Source organism: Garra rufa, chromosome 25 (genome assembly GCF_049309525.1).
Source record: "Garra rufa chromosome 25, GarRuf1.0, whole genome shotgun sequence".
Classification (NCBI taxonomy): Eukaryota; Metazoa; Chordata; class Actinopteri; order Cypriniformes; family Cyprinidae; genus Garra; species Garra rufa.
The window spans coordinates 16,871,981-16,893,200 of NC_133385.1; the positions used below are offsets into that span (position 1 = coordinate 16,871,981).

Sequence of the window (21,220 nt, forward strand, 5' to 3'; positions counted from 1 at the left end):
TAATAGTCATTAAAGAATTTAAATACAAACACCGGTTTTTAATGTCCATTGTACTAACCAATCAGAGAAGGCTTTAGCGCTAGTATGTTGATGTCCGTTCTACGCTTTTCTAGAAACAGCAAATGCCATCATTTCAGCGCGACGCCTATATGCGATATTACGGCGTCCATTGTGACCGGGGTCGGAAAACGTTTTTGATACGATAAACAGGTTGGAAAGCTATTTTTTGTTTGTGTGAACACTGTTTAATTGAGTGCTTTCTGATTTTAAGTTAACTGAATGGCATGTTAGAGCTCTTTCGTTACATCGGCATTGATGTCTATTGTATTCTAACGTTATCTCTGACACGCAATGGTGTCTGTTTACGTTGTTTTGTAACTGCTGCACCGTCATTATGATGCAGCAGATCTTACTGTGAATGGTATTTGTAATGTTTATTGTAGATAAGTCTCAAAACACGCATTTGAGACTTATATTAGTATACATATTTGTAGGCAATGGCAGACCTTGGATTGAAGGAGGGGGACAGAGTGCTGCTGATATGGACTCAGCCATCATCTCCCACTGCACTGAAGGAGTTTGCTGAAAGTATTGGCACTCTTGTTGGTAACCAGAGTCTGGTGTCTTTGGAGAACATGGAGAGACTACAATTTTGTAAGTACAGAGGCGTATAAGTTTCAAGTCCCCGTCTGAGTTCAATAATTTATGGAATTGTTCACCCAGACATTCTGTCTGTTTTAGCCTCTCACGCAGCTTCAAGTTATGACTGGGTTCTCTCAGGATTGCTGACTGACAGTTCACCAATCCACAGTTCAGAAATGCTGGCTGAGATCGCCAGATTGATGAGACCTGGTGCCAAGCTTGTGCTAGAAGAGCCGGTAACAGGTGTGTGAAACAGAACATCACAAACTGTACAACATTCTCAGATGAAATGATTTGGGGCTAATGGTTCAACTTATAATGCTTTTTAAGGTTCTGAGGACAATGGTGTGAGAACCGCTGCCAAACTGATGTCAGCTCTTAAACTGTCTGGATTAGTATCTGTCACTGAGGTCAGTATTCAGTTATTATAATTTTTTAAAGTTGATTCAGTGAAGGACTGAATGATATAGATTAAAAATACACTGTGTGCATAATTATTAGTCACGTTGATATTGTGTTCATATTTTTTTTCCAAGCACATTTGACCAATTCCAAACCACACCAATCTTAATAACTACTATTCATTTTGTATTTAATTATTTATAAGTGATATATAATTGTCCATGAAGGCTTGGAAGTGAAAAACTATTCAGGTGTGCAGAATTATTAGGCACATTTTCTTTTACAGATAAAATGAGCCAAAAAAGAGGTTTACCGAAGACTGAAAAGTCAAAAACTATTAAATGCCCATGAGAAGGATGCAATACTAATGCAATACTGGAATTTGCAAAGTTAAGGCATGACCACTGGACAGAAAAATGCTTGTTGCGTCTGCATTGTCAGAAAAAAACAGGTGGAGGGGAAAAGATGCATGCTAATTGCAAAAAAAGTAAGAATTAATGTTAAGAATTAGATATGAAACCATCAGGAACCATTTAGTCTCCAGCGCCACCGTTTTCCAGAACTGCAACCTACCTTGAGTCTCCAGAAGTGCAATGTGTCAGGTTCTCAGAGACTTTGCTTGGGCAAAAAATCCTAAAAAATGACCCTCAAGTAATAAGAATAACATTCTGAAGTGTTGTGAAATACATGGAGACTGTTTTTTTTATAGGCTTTATAGACAGATGAGTTGAGAGTGGCTCTTGAAGGACCAGCACCACATCCTCTTATATATCACTTATAAATAATTAAATACAAAATGAATAGTAGTTATTAAGATTGATGTGGTTTGGAATTGGTCAAATGTGCTTGGAAAAAAAATATGACCACAAAATCAACGTGCCTAATAATTATGCACACAGTGTATATGTTGATTTTCATACCCCCGGTTTCACAGACAAGGCTTAAGCCTAGTCTAAGACTAAAATGTAAGTCTGAGCTGTTTCAACTGAAAGAAAATTGCACTGATTAATCTTAAATTATATCAGTGCCTTTGTTTTGTCTCAAGATGCTCACCAGTAAAGTTTTTTTCTAAGCATGTTTATAAATATTACTTAAATGTCCTAATTGAACTATGGGCTAATCCTGGCTTAGTCTAAGCCCTGTCTGTGAAACCAGGCCTTAGTGTTTTATAATTTTAATCCTTTTTGAAATTATCGTTGTTATTTCATGTATTATTATTATTATTGTAGTATTTATAATAAAATATAATAATGATTATTATTATTGTTGAAGTTTGTAATAATTGTTTTTATTTTAATAAAAACATCATAATAGTAACTGTATTCATGATCATTTTAAAATTCAGATTTGACGAATTTATTACGAATAATAATGTTCATAAATATAATAAAATATAATTGTAAAAATATTGTCAGTTTCAAAAAGATTGAAAAAGAAATGCCTCGCATGAACTCTTCACTGATGACGCAAACAACGCAATTGTTTTTCACAGGTGAAGACAGAGCCGCTGAGCCTAGAAGCAGCTGCAGCTCTGAAAGAAGGCACAGGATTCCAGGGGAACACACTTTTAAGGATGCGCATGTCAGCATCGAAACCTAACTTTGAGGTTGGATCCTCGACACAACTGAAACTTTCCTTTGGCAAGAAAACCACTACAACAGGTTTGTGGTTTTTAAGTATTGACACATAACATGTAACATAAGTTCATAAGTTTTATCTCATAGTTCAGACCTTTCCCCCCACAATTATAAGTTTACTGTACATCACATCAGATCACTTATATGTAACGAATTGTAACAAGTGAAAAATAACTTTTTACAGCATAGCAATTCCATTTTTTGTTCTGTGGCAGAATTAAATTATTGAGAGATGTATCTCAATTATGAGTTTATAACTTCTAATTTCAAGGGATGTAAACTCACAACGTACAATTTCGAGAGATGAATTCACAAAGTTATAAAAAAAGAAACAATTGTGAGATTTAAACTCAAAAAGTCAGAAATGCGATTGTAAACTCACAATGTCCACTTTCGACGGATGAACTTGCAAAACAAGTTATTAAAAAAAACAATTGCGATATGTAACCTGACAATTCTGAGAAAAAAGTCAGAAATGCAAGATGTAAATGCACAACTTACAATTTGGAGAGACAAACTCAAAAAAAGTTCTTAAAAAAACAATTGCGACATGAAATCTTACAATTCTGAGAAAAAAAACTCAGAAATGCGAGATGTAACCTCAAAACTTCCACTTTCGAGAGATGAACTCGCAAAAAGAAGTTCCAAAAAAACAATTGCGAGAAAACAATTCTGAGAAAAAAAGTCAGAAGTGCGGGATGTAAACTCGACGTCCAGTTTCGAGAAATTACATTAAAAAAAGTTACAAAAACATAAAACAGTTGCAAGATATAATCTCAGTCAGAAATGCAAGATGTAGAGATGAACTCGTAAAAAAAAAATAAAAAAATAATTGAGAAGGTGTCAAATGCAAGATGTAAACTTACGTCCAATTTCACAAGATTAAACTCTAATAAAAAACTACTGCAATATGTAAACTCCCAATTCTGAGGAAAAAAAGTCAGAAATGCGAGATGTAAACTCGCAACATCCAATTTCAAGAGATGAATTAGCAAAAAAGGTTCTAAAATATTTTTTCAAGATGTAAACTCACAGTTCTGAGAAAAGAAGTCAGAAATGTGGGATGTAAACTCACAATGATGAACTCAAAAAAAAAAGTACAGGGAAGGAAAAAAATTGTTTGATCCCCTGCTGATTTTGTATGAAATGATCAGTCTATAATTTGAATGGTAGGTTTATTTAAACAGTGAGAGACAGAATATCAAAAAAGTTAAAAAAAAAAAAAACTTTTGCGAGATGTAAACTCACAATTCTGAGAAAAAAATAAAAAATGCAAGATGTAAACTAAAAACTTGCAATTTTGAGAGATGAACTCGCAAAAAGAAGTTCCAAAAAAACAGTTGCGAGATGTAAACTCATAATTTTGAGAGAAATTTTTTAGAAATGCAAGATTTAAACTCGACGTCCAGTTTTGAGAAATTAACTTAAAAAATGTTACAAAAACTAAAAACAGTTACGAGATGTAAACTGTAGAGATTAGAGAGAGAAAAATTCTAAAAAAAAAAACAAAGGACATGTAAACTCACAAAATTAAAAAAATGCAAGATGTAAACTCTCAACGTCCAATTTCAAAAGATTAAACTCTAATAAAAAACTACTGCAATATCTCCCAGTTCTCCCAATTCTGAGGGAAAAAAGTCAGAAATGCGAGATGTAAACTCGCAACATCCCAATTTCAAGAGATGAGCTTGCAAAAAAGTTCTAAAAAATACAGTTGCATAATGTAAACTCCCAATTCTGAGAAAAAGAAGTCAGAAATGCGAGATATAAACTTGCAACATCCAATTTCAAGAGATGAATTAGCAAAAAAATTCTAAAAAAAATATTTCAAGATGTAAACTCACAGTTCTGAGAAAAGAAGTCACAACGATGAACTCAAAAGTCTTAAATACAGTGAGGAAAAAAATTATTTAATCCCCTGCTGATTTTGTATGAAATGATCAGTCTGTAATTTGAATGGTAGGTTTATTTGAACAGCGAGAGTCAGAATAACAACAACAACAACAACAAAAACGCATTTCAAAAAAATTATAAATTGATTTGCATTTTAATGAGTGAAATAAGTATTTGACAATTTTTTTTATTTGCAAAACATGACTTAGCAAAAGCCTTGTTAGCAATCACGGAGGTCTGACATTTCTTGTAGTTGGGCACCAGGTTTGCACACATCCTCTTTGCAAATTTTGCATGGGATCAAATACTTATTTTACTCATTAAAATGCAAATCAATTTATAACTTTTTTTAAAATTCATTTTTCTGGATTTTTTTCTGGAGTCTCTCACTGTTAAAATAAACCTACCATTAAAATTATAGACTGATCGTTTCTTTGTCAGTGGGCAAATGTACAAAATCAGCAGGGGATCAAATAATTATTTTCCCTACTGTATACTCACAACATCCAATTTCGAGACATGAAAAGTTCTAAAAGACAAAAAGAGAGACAAGATGTAAACTCAAAATAAAGCAATAAATCCACAACACTTGTTTTCTGCAGAGAAACCAGCTCTTGATCCAAGCAGCGCACAAAAGTGGACTCTATCAGCCAATGATATAGATGACGATGATGTGGTATGTAACAATCAGTTTTGCCATTATGTCAGTTTTGTGCCTTTTGTGCATCACCAACCACATTATTTTCTCGCCCTTCATTTTCTAGGATTTGGTAGATTCAGATGCACTTTTAGATGCTGATGATTTGAAAAAGCCTGACCCATCCTCCCTCAAAGCTTCCTGTGGAGACGACTCCAATAAGAAAAAGAAGGCCTGCAAAAATTGGTGATTACCTTAAATTAAATAACATCTAAAGTCAACAATGTATCCATCTAACTAACATCAATGCTCTTGGTCTGCAGCACTTGTGGTCTTGCTGAAGAATTAGAAAAGGAAAGTAAAGCCACTCAGATAGCCAGCCAGCCCAAATCAGCCTGTGGAAGTGTACGTATTTCTAGAATTAAACCTATTATTTGCATTGTACAAATGATGACACCTGACTTATGTTTCCTCTTTAGTGTTATTTGGGCGATGCCTTCCGATGTGCCAGCTGTCCATATTTAGGCATGCCTGCCTTCAAACCTGGAGAGAAGGTTCTGCTTGCCAACACTGATATAGCTGATGCATAGACACTCGCTTTTGAAACAATATTACATTCCGTTATCATTCTGCAACATCGAAGCCCAGATTACATTTACATCTGTGTAATCAACAGAGCATTTCAGTGTCATTTGACAATTAAATGAACTAAAGTTATCCATACCATAAATATGACAAAATGAAAGGTTATGCACTTAGTTTTAAATGTCTTTTTCCATCACCTTTAAATGTCAAATTATGCTGAGAGATCATTGAAAAGTCCTAAATGTGAATAAATCTCTTCATGTAAAAAAAATGATACTCAGAGTCTCTACTTTTGAGTATAATTGATTTTATTTGAAAATCCATAGCAGTTGCTCATGTATCTGTATAGAATAAGGTGATTTATTTTAAGCTAAAACCAAATGCTTAATAAAATGTTAAAATAACATTGACTTTTGCCTACTTTTTACACTGCAAGATCATATCACAACTATAACAAGCAGCATGAGGCTTGTGTAGCACCATACAGTTTGATCTAGCATATAGTATGCAATCGGAATGAATCTGCACACAATGCAAAGTCGTACGATCTGATCGGATGACTTTAAATGCGTTATAACATGATTGTTGCTTAAGCTTCACACAAGGAGGATAAAAACAGTTACAAGCTCATGTACAAAGTTCACAGTCACTGAAACTCTTTGGATAAGCACTGTCGTGGAAAAAAAGGTAAACAACTGATGGCCTAGTTTGAGTCTTTTCAAGGTTCCGTGATGGAGAAACCCATTTTAATGTCACCGTTATGAGGTTCAAAGGTTAAATTATAAGAAAGATTTTCTCTTTCATCCCCAGAAGTTTCTCTAGCAGATCTGAAGAAATACACTCCTTGTTTCCGATGTGGGTTCCATTCACAAACTCCCTGTTGAAATGAGAAAAGACAATTGAGGTGAAGAGGTCAAGAGAGTGATACCTAATTATTACAGTACAATCTTATCTGAATTTCAATTTCAACTTCATTGAGGAGGATTTATGGAAAGTGACGTTTCATCTGAATGCAGTTATTGTTTGGACAATAAACAAGATCATTTTTAGGCAAATACCTCTTCTTTGTTGACTGGTTTGGTTAGGCCCATGCTTACAGTGATGTCCTCAGTCAGCTGAAACTCCATCCAGAGAGCAACACCATGACAGCGTCCTCTCCTGAAACAACATCAGCTCTTATGAGTGTCATTCAAAGGCAATCTAGCATCATCTATACATGTGATGGGTATGAATTTAACTTTTTTTATAAAAATACAGTGCCGTTCAAAAGTTTGGGATCAGTAAGAGTGTTAATGTTTTTGGAAGTTTATTATGCTCATCAAGGCTGCATTTATTTGATCAAAAATACAGGAAAAAAGTACATTTCTAAAATATTGTTGCAATTTAAAATAGCGGTTTTCAATTTTTTTTTATTATTATTAGTTTTTTTTTTTTAAAGAAATCAACATTTTGTTATTGGACATTAAATAGTTTTAAAGGACATGAAATTGATCAAAACTAAAAGTAAAGACATTTATAATGTCACAAAAGTATTCTTTTTCAAATAAATGCTGTTTATTTTTTATTTTATAACAAAGAATCTTGAAAGAAAGAAAAAATTTGCATATCAGAATGATTTCTGAAATAAAATATGTGAAGACATAACACAGAAAAAAAACATTAAAATAAAAGTTATTTTAGATCATAATAATACAAACAAATCCAGAATATTACATATATTACAGACCCCAAACCTTTGAACAGTATTTTAATACTAACATATTTGTTAATAATATAAAATTAATAATTATTAAAGGACATTAAATTGATCAAATGTAAAAGACATTTATAATGTCACAAAATATTTCTACTTCAAACAAATGCTGTTTTTTTTTACTTCATAACAAAGAATCTTCAAAGAAAGAAAAAGTATCAGTTTGACTGTTTTCAATACTGATAAGACAATATAGAAATATTTTTTCTTGAGCAGCAAATTAGCATATTAGAATGATTTCTGAAAAAAGTATGTGAAGTCAGTTTTGAGATCACAGAAAAAAAAACATTAAAATAGAAAAAAAGTTACAAAAGTTGACAAAAAATCCAGAATATTACTGTTTTTAAAATATTACCGATCCCCAACTTTTAAACAGTATGTTAATACTAATATATTTGTTAATAATATAAAATTATTCATTATATTTTAGCATTTAAAAAAACATGCCAAAACACAAGTGAATTTGACGTCTACGTTATAAATGAATATGTACATATTTGTAATAATACAATAATCCTATTATACATACAATAATAATTTTATTATATTTTATACAATATAATGAGAAAGCAGCACATAGTAAGAAAGATATCATTAAAACAAATAAGAAAATTGCTATTTAGTGCGACGAGTGGCATATATCTGCATCTCAGTATTGTAGTACATTTTAAAACATTATGCACTAATAACATATTGAATGTAAATGATCATTTTTATTATTATGCCGCTTTGGGACAATAAAGCCCTTCCTACACCTAACCCTAACCAATAAACACCTGTGAGGGACATTATTTTCCACTTTTCAATAATTTCATTCATTTTTATTAAATATAAATGCCTTTCCGACGTGATATGTGATGTGAAAAGGGAGAAGAACGAGTTTGGCAAAAGGCCACTCCACGCTTTACTACCTACGCCACTACAGCCATCTTTTGCAATGTTCTTTAACACTACAACACATTTGTGGACAGAGTTAGTGCAAATCGCCTCTGCCAATACAACAGCTATTTGCACTTAGTGTAAATAGACACTCGGATGTAATGATTGTAATATGTTCATATTACCCTGTGAATGGCACAGTTCCATCACTGCTAACTGGTTGTTCAGGAACGCATTGGGTGAAGTCAAATGTCATAACTGGCTGTGGTTTGGTCAGAGCACGACAAGGGTATTCCCACAGTGGATGTGGCTCCGCCTCCCAGGATTCACGGTAATCCAAAGATTGCTGTGGGTAGAGTCCCTCATTTGAAGCATATCAATCAAACTTCATGCAAATTGCTTGTTCATAACCTAAGTTCAAACCAAAACCTGTAACCAGTACTTACCTGAATCATCTCATCCATTGGACTGACGTCAAAGCCTTCGCAAGTACCGCAAGGAGCTCGGATTCGCCACAGATCCTGTTTCAAGATTCAAAAAGTTAGTCAGTCTGTAAAAGTAGAATAGCTACAGAATGTACAGTCGTGGCCAAAAGTTTTGAGAATTACATAAATATTGGAAATTGGAAAAGTTGCTGCTTAAGTGTTTATAATAGCAATTTGCATATACTCCAGAATGTTATGAAGAGTGATCAGATGAATTGCATAGTCCTTCTTTGCCATGAAAATGAACTTAATCCCGAAAAAAACTTTCCACTGCATTTCATTGCTGTCATTAAAGGACCTGCTGAGATCATTTCAGTAATCGTTTTGTTAACTCAGGTGAGAATGTTGACGAGCACAAGGCTGGAGATCATTATGTCAGGCTGATTGGGTTAGAATGGCAGACTTGACATGTTAAAAGGAGGGTGATGCTTGAAATCATTGTTCTTCCATTGTTAACCATGGTGACCTGCAAAGAAACACGTGCAGCCATCATTGCGTTGCATAAAAATGGCTTCACAGGCAAGGATATTGTGGCTACTAAGATTGCACCTAAATCAGCAATTTATAGGATCATCAAGAACTTCAAGGAAAGAGGTTCAATTCTTGTTAAGAAGGCTTCAGGGCGTCCAAGAAAGTCCAGTAAGCGCCAGGATCGTCTCCTAAAGAGGATTCAGCTGCGGGATCGGAGTGCCACCAGTGCAGAGCTTGCTCAGGAATGGCAGCAGGCAGGTGTGAGCGCATCTGCACGCACAGTGAGGCCAAGACTTTTGGAAGATGGCCTGGTGTCAAGAAGGGCAGCAAAGATGCCACTTCTCTCCAAAAAAAAAAAAACATCAGGGACAGATTGATCTTCTGCCAAAAGTATGGCGAATGGACTGCTGAGGACTGGGGCAAAGTCATATTCTCTGATGAAGCCTCTTTCCGATTGTTTGGGGCATCTGGAAAAAGGCTTGTCCGGAGAAGAAAAGGTGAGCGCTACCATCAGTCCTGTGTCATGCCAACAGTAAAGCATCCCGAGACCATTCATGTGTGGGGTTGCTTCTCATCCAAGGGAGTGGGCTCACTCACAATTTTGCCCAAAAACACAGCCATGAATAAAGAATGGTACCAAAACACCCTCCAACAGCAACTTCTTCCAACAATCCAACAACAGTTTGGTGAAGAACAATGCATTTTCCAGCACGATGGAGCAAAAGGCAAAAGTGATAACTAAGTGGCTCGGGGACCAAAACGTTGAAATTTTGGGTCCATGGCCTGGAAACTCCCCAGATCTTAATCCCATTGAGAACTTGTGGTCAATCCTCAAGAGGCGGGTGGACAAACAAAAACCCACTAATTCTGACAAACTCCAAGAAGTGATTATGAAAGAATGGGTTGCTATCAGTCAGGATTTGGCCCAGAAGTTGATTGAGAGCATGCCCAGTCGAATTGAAGAGGTCCTGAAAAAGAAGGGCCAACACTGCAAATACTGACTCTTTGCATAAATGTCATGTAATTGTCGATAAAAGCCTTTGAAATGTATGAAGTGCTTGTAATTATATTTCAGTACATCACAGAAACAACTGAAACAAAGATCTAAAAGCAGTTTAGCAGCAAACTTTCTGAAAACTAATATTTGTGTCACTCTCAAAAATTTTGGCCACGACTGTATATCTAACCAGTGTGCAAAATAAATGATTTACCTGAAATTCAACAGCGACTATGTAAAGTGTGGCAGCTCGAGGGAGGATGGTGGCATTGGGATGGAGCAGCTGCGCCACAGCGGTGCGGCAATACCAGAAAAACAGAGAGTGCCATGGCAGAAGACTGGTGCTAAAATACGGCTCTCCCATCAATACTGAAATCTGAAAGGTGAAAAATATAAGGTATACACAACCATTTCAAATTTTGAACAGTTTAATTTCTTATCGATAACATTTATTATTATCATCAACGTTGCAAACAGTTGTGCAGCAGAAACTATGATTTTTGAGAATTCTTTGATGAACAGAAAGTTCAACAGAACAGCATTTATTTGAAATAGAAATACTTAGTAATATTATAAATGTTTTTCTGTCACTTTAGACCATCTTAATGCATTCTTGCTGAATAAAAGTTAAATAAATAAACTTACTGACTGTAAACTCATGAACTGTAGTGTGTATACATTTTTTTTTGTGCATTGTCTTCAAAACGCTACAAATGCTTGTAAAGTACATAAGTGACCCTGGACCACAAAACCAGTCATAAGGTTAAATTTTACAAAACTGAGATGTATACATCATATGAAAGCTCAATAAATAAGCTTTCTATTGATGTATGGTTTGTTAGGATAGGACCGATATTTGGCCGAGATACATCTATTTGAAAATCTGGAATCTGAGGGTGCAAAAAAATCAAAATACTGAGAAAATCACCTTTAAAGTTGTCCAAATTAAGTTCTTAACAATGCATATTACTAATCAAAAATTACATTTTGATATGTTTATAGTAGGAATTTTACAAAAAATCTTCATGGAATATGATCTTTACTTAATTTCCTAATGATTTGTGGCATAAAAGAAAAATCGATAATTTTGACCCATACTATGTATTTTTGGCTATTGCTACAAATATACCCCAGCGACTTAAGACTGGTTTTGTGGTCCAGGGTCACATATATAGAGGGAATCAGTGTTGGGGGTAACGCAAGTTACGTAATAATATTACTTTTTCCAAGTAACTAGTAAAGTAACGCATTACTTTTTAATTGACAAGAAAATATTACTTTTTCAAATAACGCCAGTTACACCCCCCTCCCCATTTACTGATTAAAAGCTCTCCTGTCTCCATGATGAGAGAAATTGTGAGTAAGATGTTACTTTAGTTCTAGAATAAATGTGAACATGCATTAATTCATCTCACTTACTACAAAAACAGATACAGTATTCTTCAAAATGAATAAAAACTGTAAAATTCAATGCAAACCTGCAATAATTAAATATGTTAAATAATACAAATATCCTTTATTTATTTAATTCCATTTGACTAACCAATGTCTTTTTTAGGGAGTAACTCAATATTTTAATGCATTGCTTTTAAAAGTAACTTTTCCCAACATTGGAGGGAATCATGTTCTATACACAGATTCAGTTTAGTTTGTACCTGATTTCCTTCTAAATCAGCTAATGAGAGCTGCTCAGGTCGTAGTCCCAGCAGCTGCACTCCATGTTTGAGTGAGTTAGCATGCAGCACCTGTGAGCAGAAGATAAAACATTTCAGGATCAACCAAGTCTGTCTGAACTCGTGTAGGTAATTATTGTTTTAGATTTAAAATCACACCTGTTCAATCACTTGTTTCACCATTCCAGAGTTTTCCAAACTGAACACCTGAAACGACAGAGACAGAAAAAAAGATTCATATACAGTATGTTCTTTTCCAAAACCTAGTGAGCTGCCTACCTAGACGTATTTCACTTAACAGGATTGCCTCCTAGGATACCTCATTTTGGTCAATTTTAAGGTAACATTGATTTATTTTTCATGTGAAGCATAAATGCTAAGACAATGGATAAGGCACGAAAAATGTCAATTATTCACTCATTAGACCAATTTGGAGTAGACGTCACTTGCAGCTGTACGCGCATAGTGGTTGCAGAAAAACACTGGTAACAAGTAGAGGTAAAATGCTAAAATCCATGGAATAAGAGAAAAAAAAAGTGCCTTTTGAAGACAAAACCAGAATGCAAATCATTTTTTAGAGAATACTGTTGTCAAAGACGCCATTTGAAGCTAAACGCAGACGTCTCAACAGACATACTATGGATGAAAACTGCTATTATTACTCTACTTTTAAAGCATAAATTTAATTTAAACAATAGTTCTACATAATATTCTCATACGCTGTTTATAGGGGACGTATTGTATTGTAGCCCTACAGTTACAGCATGAAATATTATTTAAACCTATTACTATTAACATTTTTAAATAACATTTATTTATATATTTACTTTTTTTTCTCGCAAATCCAAGTTTATATCTCCTAATTCTGACTTTATAACTCAATTTAACAAAACTAGCGAGCTGTTTAATTCTGAGGGAATAACAGCCAGAAGTGTGGGATATAAATTTCTGAAACGAGAGAAGAGGAGTTGTTTTTTCTTATTAGAGTTGTGAGATATACTCACGCGAAAATCGCGAAAATAAAGTCAGAATTTTGAAATATAAAATCCAATTTAACTTTTTTTTTTATTTTATTCCATGGCTTCGTAGAGGGCCACTTGAACCGCCTACAGAAAATGTCATCCCTATTTCGGATCTGTAAGACTAAACCGTGCTTATCGCTGGGTGACAAGGTCTTGTAATATGCATAAAACATTTTGAAAATGACATCTAATTAATATAATCTATAATCTTTTTAAATCCAAGCATCCTGAATGTTTATAAGCTGATAATTAGTCTATACTTAAAGGTATTGATATAAATAGTTCTGTTTCATTCAAAACTGATTATTTACCCAATATTGCAGTGTTAGTTCATTAACATGCTAACATCAAACTCTACTGAAATCAATTTCAAGTAGTATAGTACACAAGTTGCTTATAATTTACATACAATATATGATTTACTTTACTAGCTAAAAATAGCTTATTTTAATTTGAAATAGATTATTTAGCTAATGCTGCATTGGTAGCTTAGCAACATGCTAGCATCAGATTTTACTGAAGTCATGCAGTGCAAAGAATTGCTTATAATTTACTCAAAATAGTTCAGTTTAGCTCAAAAAAGATTATTTACCCAATATTGCATCATAAGCTTAGCAACATGCTAACATCTAACGCTACTGAATCCAAGTACTGTAGTGTATAATATTGCATTTATTTGCTTACATGTTTTCATAAAGCTTAGTATCTCTTAGCTGTCTCAGAAGGCTGCTGTCTGTGTAGGGAGCATGCTAGATTTTGAAACAAACCTAAATTTGCAAACTTTCTTACTCAAGCAAAAAAAGGCCTACTTACCTTTTTAGATCCAAGTAGATGAGCAAAAATGGGTAAGAGGCTTCCATCGCTGACAGACAAACACACGCTGTCTGGTTTCAGAATCTGCAAGCATAAATGAAACACAATAAATTATGAGCCATCGCCAGGCAACAGAAAGCAGCATTTTAAGCTCACATATAAGTCATTAGTTAGCTTACACTGCGTAACGCGCTCACGTAACTCTCAGTCCTCTGTTCGTCGTTTAGTTCCCCGAAGCGAGGCCTCGTCCAGACCAGGTGGGCCTGACAGGTGCAGCACGGCCGAAACCTTTCCACTTTGACATCATTTTCTTCACTATAAGACAGATTGTCAAAAATACAATACAGCATTCCTCAGAGACGGTTTATGCTCGTCTCAATGAAAGACGGCTAAACACTGCTCAAAATCGCCTTACCTGTGCGTGAGGTTGTACCAGAGACTGTAGTCATCATGGGAGACGATTAAATTCAGCTCTTCTCCGTCTGACACATTCTCCTCTGCAGGAAGGAAGTAGACACTCTGCATCCAGTGATCCCTCCACTGTAAATTACATGATAATAAATTATCAAATATTTATGTCATGAAGTGTTCTCATTGGAGGAACCTCTTGGAAAGATATTCAGCCCAAACTTTTTATATTATTGTTCATTAAAGGGATAGTTCACCCAAAAATGAAAATTTGATCTGCTTACTCCCAGGGCATGCAAGCTGTAGGTGACTTTGTTTCTTCAGCAGAACACAAACAAAGATTTTTTAATCAAAACCGGTGCAGTCTGCCAGCCAAATAATGGCAGTGGATGAGCACCAGACCTTTAAAAGTAAAAAAAAAAACATTCACAGACAAATCCAAAATACACCCTGCGGCTCGTGACCATACATTGATGTCCTAAGACACGAAACGATCGGTTTTTGCGAGAAACTGAACAGTATTTATATCATTTTTTACCTTTGATACACAGCCACGTCCAACTTTAATGAGCATGAGCTTATCATCTGGCGCGTTACATGTGCACGCGCTCTGGCGTAGTATACGCAAATGCCGGAAGGAGAAATCGGTGCAAAGTCAACAGTCCCGGATGAGTTTGCGCAAGCAGACGTAATCTTTCAGCTTTAAATCAGTTTGAACAATCAGGATAAGCGTAATTACCATTTTGAATAGCCGCTATACACACAATCTCTGTGCACTGTGTAAACAATTAGCGTCGTATACACGCGACAAATCGCTTCCGGCGTTTGCGTATACTACGCCAGAGTGCGTACACATGTAACGCCCCGGATGCTGAGCTTGTGCGCATAACAGTTGGACGTGGCTGTGTATCAAAGGTAAAAAATGATATAAATACTGTTCAGTTTCTCGCAAAAAACGATCGTTTCGTGTCTTAGGACATCAATGTATCGTCACAAGCCGCATGGTGTAATTTGGATTTGTCTGTGCATGTTTTTTTTTGCTTTTAAAGGTCTGGTGCCCATCCACTGCCATTATATGGCTGGCAGACTGCACCGGTTTTGATTAAAAATCTTCGTTTGTGTTCTGCTGAAGAAACAAAGTCACCTACATCTTGGATGCCCTGGGGGTAAGCAGATGAACATCAAATTTTTATTTTTGGGTGAACCATTCCTTTAATATTTTCACTGTTTAAATCATTATATTGAATAAAATTAAACCCCTTTTTTTTAGGAATATAATTTTTTATTCTATTTTGCATTGTGACACTACTTAAAATGAATGTCAAGAAACAACATTAATATTCATCACTTTGTATTCATTTACAAAATAATAATTTTTCATTATATATGCAGGGAAAACCTCATTTTGTGTATTACAGTAATGGATCTCATAAGAATTATTAATGACAATAATGAGAATTACAAACAATATTTAAAACAATTCAAATCATAGACTGTAAAAAAAGATGGACGACGCGTCTCCGCTTCATTCCATATAGGAAAGTGAAGCCAATACATCTCAATATGGCCACTGCCATCTTGGGGGAAATTACGTCATTTGGAGCCAGATTCTGCACAGTACAGATTCGTTTGGAGCCAGAGTCTGCGCAGTAGAGTCGTGAGGCGGGGCCGCGGTATCAAAATCCCGCCCAAACTCCCGCAGACCCAATCACGCGATCACAATCATGACACCACACCCCGTTTTTATAGCATTAAATAACTACATAAAGGCGAACTTATTAGAAAAACGAACACCTGAACATGAATCAGCATTATAAGAACTACCTCACATGATGGAAACCATCTTTGGAAAAAAATCATTTGATTATTTGGCTCAGTCCCATTAGATTACATGGAGAGGGTGGGGTTTATGACCTATACTGCAGCCAGCCACCGGGGGGCGATCGAAATGTTTTGGCTTCACTTTTCAGGACTCCTATGGCACACTTGATTCAAATACATTTATAAACTGAGGGGGGTGCTTTCATTGTCATAAAAATAATGTAAATAAAGGCAAAATATGAGCTTGTTTTCTATGCAAAATGTAATTTCTAAAAATTTTTCTTTTGAATATTTTTGAGTGAAATATTAGCTTGAATGTTATTTTTAATAATCACACAATAAAGGGATAGTTCACCTAAAAAAATGAATTACTCACCCTCAAGCCATCCTAGAAGTATATAGTCTCGCGTAGCCAGACCTTCAGACTGACGGCTGAAGGTCTGGATTCATGGCAGCTTTCATTGGCCAAGGCCCGCCCATAAGGCCGTTTGACCGACATGTCAAACAACCAATCACAGTTCGTTTCGTTCAGCGTCATGTTTCGGTGCGTGGAAATGCCCCCACAACAACAGACTGCGTGCAACAAGTCAGTCATTGAAATAACCAGCATTGAAAGATAACGAAGAAGAGGGAGAACAAGCAGTAAGTCAGTAATTTGTTTGCAAACGTGTATAACAACTATGGCGTCTGCATAAGCACCTTTTAGCAAAACGCCGAGTAAATCAGTCTGCGCTTTGTTTCCCGGCGGACCGAAAATAAACGCGACACTCACGTCTCCCGGAAATCCGATCAAATTCAACTAATCAGAGGACGACTTCGACATTCCTGAAGTGTTTCCAGTTAAGTGTACCATATGCATCAGACGTTTAGCCAACGTTCCATGGCCGTGACGTCTGAGGCTGAGACTAAGAAGTATATGACTTTCTTCTTTCAGACAAATACAGATGGAGTTATATTAAAAAAAACATCCTGGCTCTTTTTAAGATTTATAAAGGCAGTGAATGGCTGTTGAGTTTAAGTCCAATAAAGTGCATCCATCCATCATAAAAAGTGCTCCATAAGTGCCATCTGCAGCGTTCTATAGGAGGCCTACATCCTACGTCATCCGCTGGAACACCGCTTTCTCGTGAAAGTACATATGACAGTTAGGGGAAGCTAGAGATTATGGTTTATAAATTTTTTCTTACTCAAATCAATTTCAACTCCCTGGAGCTGTGTGGAGCACTTCTTATGATGAATGGATGCACTTTGTTGTGCTTCAAAAAATCAACACCCATTCACTGCCATTCTAAAGCCTGGAAGAGCTAGGACATTTTTTAATATAACTCTGATTGCATTCGTCTGTAAGAAGAAAGTCATATACACCTAGGATGGCTTGAGGTTGAGTAAATCTTGGGGTAATTTTAATTTTTGGGTGAACTATCCCTTTAATATTATTGGCTAATCAGCAGTACTTACAGGGTAAGTACGAGGATCTGAGTAGTTCCAGCTGGGGGCCATAGTGCACACAATGTCGCCATCAGGGTCCATGTCGATGTCCCACCAGGATAAGACCACCTGTGCTCTCCCGCTGGTCTGGGCCTTGAACTGTGCCGTGTAGGTCTGAGCAGCACTGCTAACCGGTTTGCTGAAATCCACACTAGAGTAAAAAAATAGATGAGTTACACAGAAAAAAAAGTTGATCACGTTTGAATCCAGACAGCTAAATCTCATCTTGTACCTGAACATGGTGCAGATGGGCCCGAGGGGAGTGAAAGACTCTGGTGGCACCTGGCTAAGCTGGATGTCACAGACAGAGGGCGCTCCTGCACACTTCACCACAGCAGGAGGAGGCTGCAGTTTGTTGCCATCCACCTCTATGGGTTGAAGCTGTGACCATTTCCACAGCATGTCTGACTCCACCAGCTGGGCGTAAACCGTGGCACGATGCGGCACAGCTTCACAACTTGCCTGTGCGAGTAAGAGCAGCTAAATGAAGGACTTAAAAGATGGAGCAAAATGGTAAACTGTGATTTACAACTTTATTTACCTTGACAAGGTGCATATGTGCATGTTCATAGCTGGGCAACGCTCCTTCGCCAATCAGCTCTGTATCAAAGAGCTCTGTGACAAGGATGTTAGCTTGTTCTTGCATGTCTCCATCTGCAGATGCAAATGCATTTATATTTGGAAGGACCCAATTAGGCTTTTTTTCTGATACAGATTAGGGTGTTCATTACAAAATTTATAATAGGAAACAAATTCTTTCATCTATCTATCTATCTATCTATCTATCTATCTATCTATCTATCTATCTATCTAATATTTATACAATATTATTTATTTTTAATATCTAAAATATTAAATATATTAATTAAGTATATTAGCAAGGCCAGGCAAAGTTTATTTATAAAAAAAGTGCTTTACATAAGGAGTTAAAATAATAATAATCACAACTATAAACACAAGGAATTTTAAAAATGAATTAAAAATGCATTTAAAATTAATTCAAACAGTTAATAAAAATGATTATACATAGAGTGCAATTGGTTTCATATTAGTATAATAAATAAAATAGATTTTATGTATATAATTTTAATATTTTTGTTTTAGTTAAATGTTATAAAACTGTATAATTTGTTTTTATTTATGTTTTTAAATATAAAAACTTTTAAAAATCTAATATTATAATTATATGTATAATTTATAATTTTATACACAAACACACACATTTATTATTATAAAATATATAATTTACATAATATAATTAATTTACAAAATATAAAAAATCAATTTAATATGAATATGTATAAATAATATATGTATAAAATGACTATTTTTTAATGGTTAAATTTAATTATTATTTTTAATTACTTTTTTTAAAAATATTATGCAAATTTCAAAATATATTAAAAAACTATTGTTAATTGTTTTTTAAAAGAAAATTTAAATTAAATAGTCCATAATTAACATTTTATTTAATTTAAATAACATTTATAATTCAATAAATATAAAATATTTATGTTAAATAAATTATGTTAAATAAATTAAACAAAACATTAATAAATTATATATATGTTATTTCGTAATTTCATACTATATCAATTTGTAAATAATATTTGTTATTCAATAAATGTTAAATATTTTTATTACAAATATTTTGTTATCTCTCTCTCTCTCTATATATATATATATATATATATATATATACACAAATATATATATAACAAAATATATATGCAATAAAAATATTTAATATTTATTAAATAACAAATATATATTTAACAAAACGCTTTCATTATTTCATAATTTCATCCTATATCATAATTTTTAAATATTTGTTATTTAATAAATATTAAATATATATACATATAAATTATAAATATAATTTTCATTCATTCATTTTAATTATTTAAGAATAATTAAATATTTAATATTTAATTAATTAATTGGAATAAAATTTATAATTTAATAAATATTACATAGTTAAGTTTAATAAATATATATATATATATATATATATATATATAAAATATTAACAAAAGATTAATAAATTATATATATATATATGTATATATATATAATGTTATTTTATAAATTCATACTATATCATATTTTTTAAATAATATGTTATTTAATGTTATTTATTATTTTATTTATTTATTTTTTGCAAAACATTAAATAAAAGCTAACTATACATATTAAAATCCTATGAAAATAGTTACAATATTTTACAATATTCATACATTATCTACAAAAATGTATCATCATATAATTCAATACATCTTGAACGCTGTATTGACCAATCAACATTCAGGACTACTTATCAGTTTTATAATTAGTACTATATAAACTCAATGCACTGAACCTATCTGGATAACAATATAACAAGCATATTGGTGGTTATCTAACCTGGTCCAACTGTAACCTCTGTGGAGTGTTTGTTGATGACCTTGATTTTATCCGAGAAGCCGTTCCTCTCCACGATGCAAGTGGCAGCCTGTGCCATGGGTTTGAACACCTGTATGGGATTCACATATTTGTCTTGATTCAAATTTCATCTTATTATTCAACATTCAATACATGAGCATTAGTGCACACCTCTATAGCATAACAGTAATCGGCTCCAGCCGTCACAGCCATCATGGAGAGCAAACCCGTCCCAGTGCCGATGTCTAGGACCACCACCCGTTCACCACGTGCCTTTACTCTGCTCACCGCTGCTCGAATGCCTTCATAGTATTTCTCATTCTTAAGTACACAAAGCAGAAAAATCTGAAATTAGCAACATATCAGTCTATATGCTTTGGAAAATATGACAAATTACACTAGCCATCCCAGAACCTAACATTGTCGTCATTTATTCACTCTTATCTTTGATCCATTTTCATCAGAGGAGCTTGTTTTGGAACCATTTTGGTTTACAGTATTTCTATGCAATTTTACATAACAGCAAAACTCACTCTGTCTTTATCATGGAGCATATCTGCATAGCAGGACCTAATAAAAAGAGACACAGACACCATTATCAGGACAGGTCAAGATAATTCACACCCTGACTGTCCTATGACAGAATATCGCATGACTTTAATTCGATTAAGTGTAATTGATAATCTAGCACTGTTACCACAGCAGTTTCCACGTGTAAGAACAATAGCAACAAGTCACTGACTGTCAAGTATTTTCACCGAGTCATTTTTACAAGTTTAATTTTTAAAAACAATAACTGATTACTCCTACAGAACCAGGCAAACGTCAGTTGTTGTCGAGGCATGGTGATGTTACATGAGATGGTTTACACACCTCGCAATCTCCTGATGATAATCATACTCCTCGCTTTCCTCAACCCAGTCCAGCGCTCCGGTTGTTGGATTTGCACGACCGCAAAAGGTCTTCATTGTCACTTTAGTTATAAGTAAACAAACTTATTTATTAATGTATTTTGTACTATAATGCCTAGATCATTCCCAAATAGATTAATCCAACATGATCTGTCTGGACGCGGCCATGTTTTTTTTTTGTCAAGTCACGCCCCTAAGATCACGTGACCGCTGAAAGCCGCTGTACTTGGTTCTCTTCAGCCATTGCCAAAATTACATACACAGTACTTTTAGTTTTATTAC

General features: G+C 34.4%; 2 protein-coding genes across 2 annotated transcripts; one reads left to right on the top strand and one right to left on the bottom strand.

The window, feature by feature from the left end:
* Nucleotides 1-84: 84 nt before the first annotated feature.
* Nucleotides 85-6,200, top strand: ciapin1 (cytokine induced apoptosis inhibitor 1). Its single transcript, XM_073831724.1, has 9 exons — nucleotides 85-210; nucleotides 495-654; nucleotides 742-885; nucleotides 973-1,052; nucleotides 2,537-2,705; nucleotides 5,177-5,250; nucleotides 5,339-5,457; nucleotides 5,535-5,616; nucleotides 5,691-6,200. The coding sequence occupies exons 2-9, from the start codon at nucleotides 498-500 to the stop codon at nucleotides 5,799-5,801; spliced, it is 936 nt and encodes a 311-aa protein (XP_073687825.1). The 5' UTR covers nucleotides 85-210; nucleotides 495-497; the 3' UTR covers nucleotides 5,802-6,200.
* prmt7 (protein arginine methyltransferase 7) lies at nucleotides 6,087-21,105 on the bottom strand. Its single transcript, XM_073831725.1, has 18 exons — nucleotides 20,901-21,105; nucleotides 20,561-20,597; nucleotides 20,199-20,348; nucleotides 20,010-20,118; nucleotides 18,148-18,260; nucleotides 17,839-18,068; nucleotides 17,577-17,757; nucleotides 14,305-14,429; nucleotides 14,069-14,204; nucleotides 13,890-13,973; nucleotides 12,214-12,261; nucleotides 12,037-12,126; nucleotides 10,596-10,757; nucleotides 8,875-8,949; nucleotides 8,614-8,774; nucleotides 6,855-6,954; nucleotides 6,490-6,673; nucleotides 6,087-6,422 (listed from the first exon to the last, which is right to left on the bottom strand). The coding sequence occupies exons 1-17, from the start codon at nucleotides 20,993-20,995 to the stop codon at nucleotides 6,515-6,517; spliced, it is 2,055 nt and encodes a 684-aa protein (XP_073687826.1). The 5' UTR covers nucleotides 20,996-21,105; the 3' UTR covers nucleotides 6,087-6,422; nucleotides 6,490-6,514.
* Between the last annotated feature and the right edge of the window lie 115 nt (nucleotides 21,106-21,220).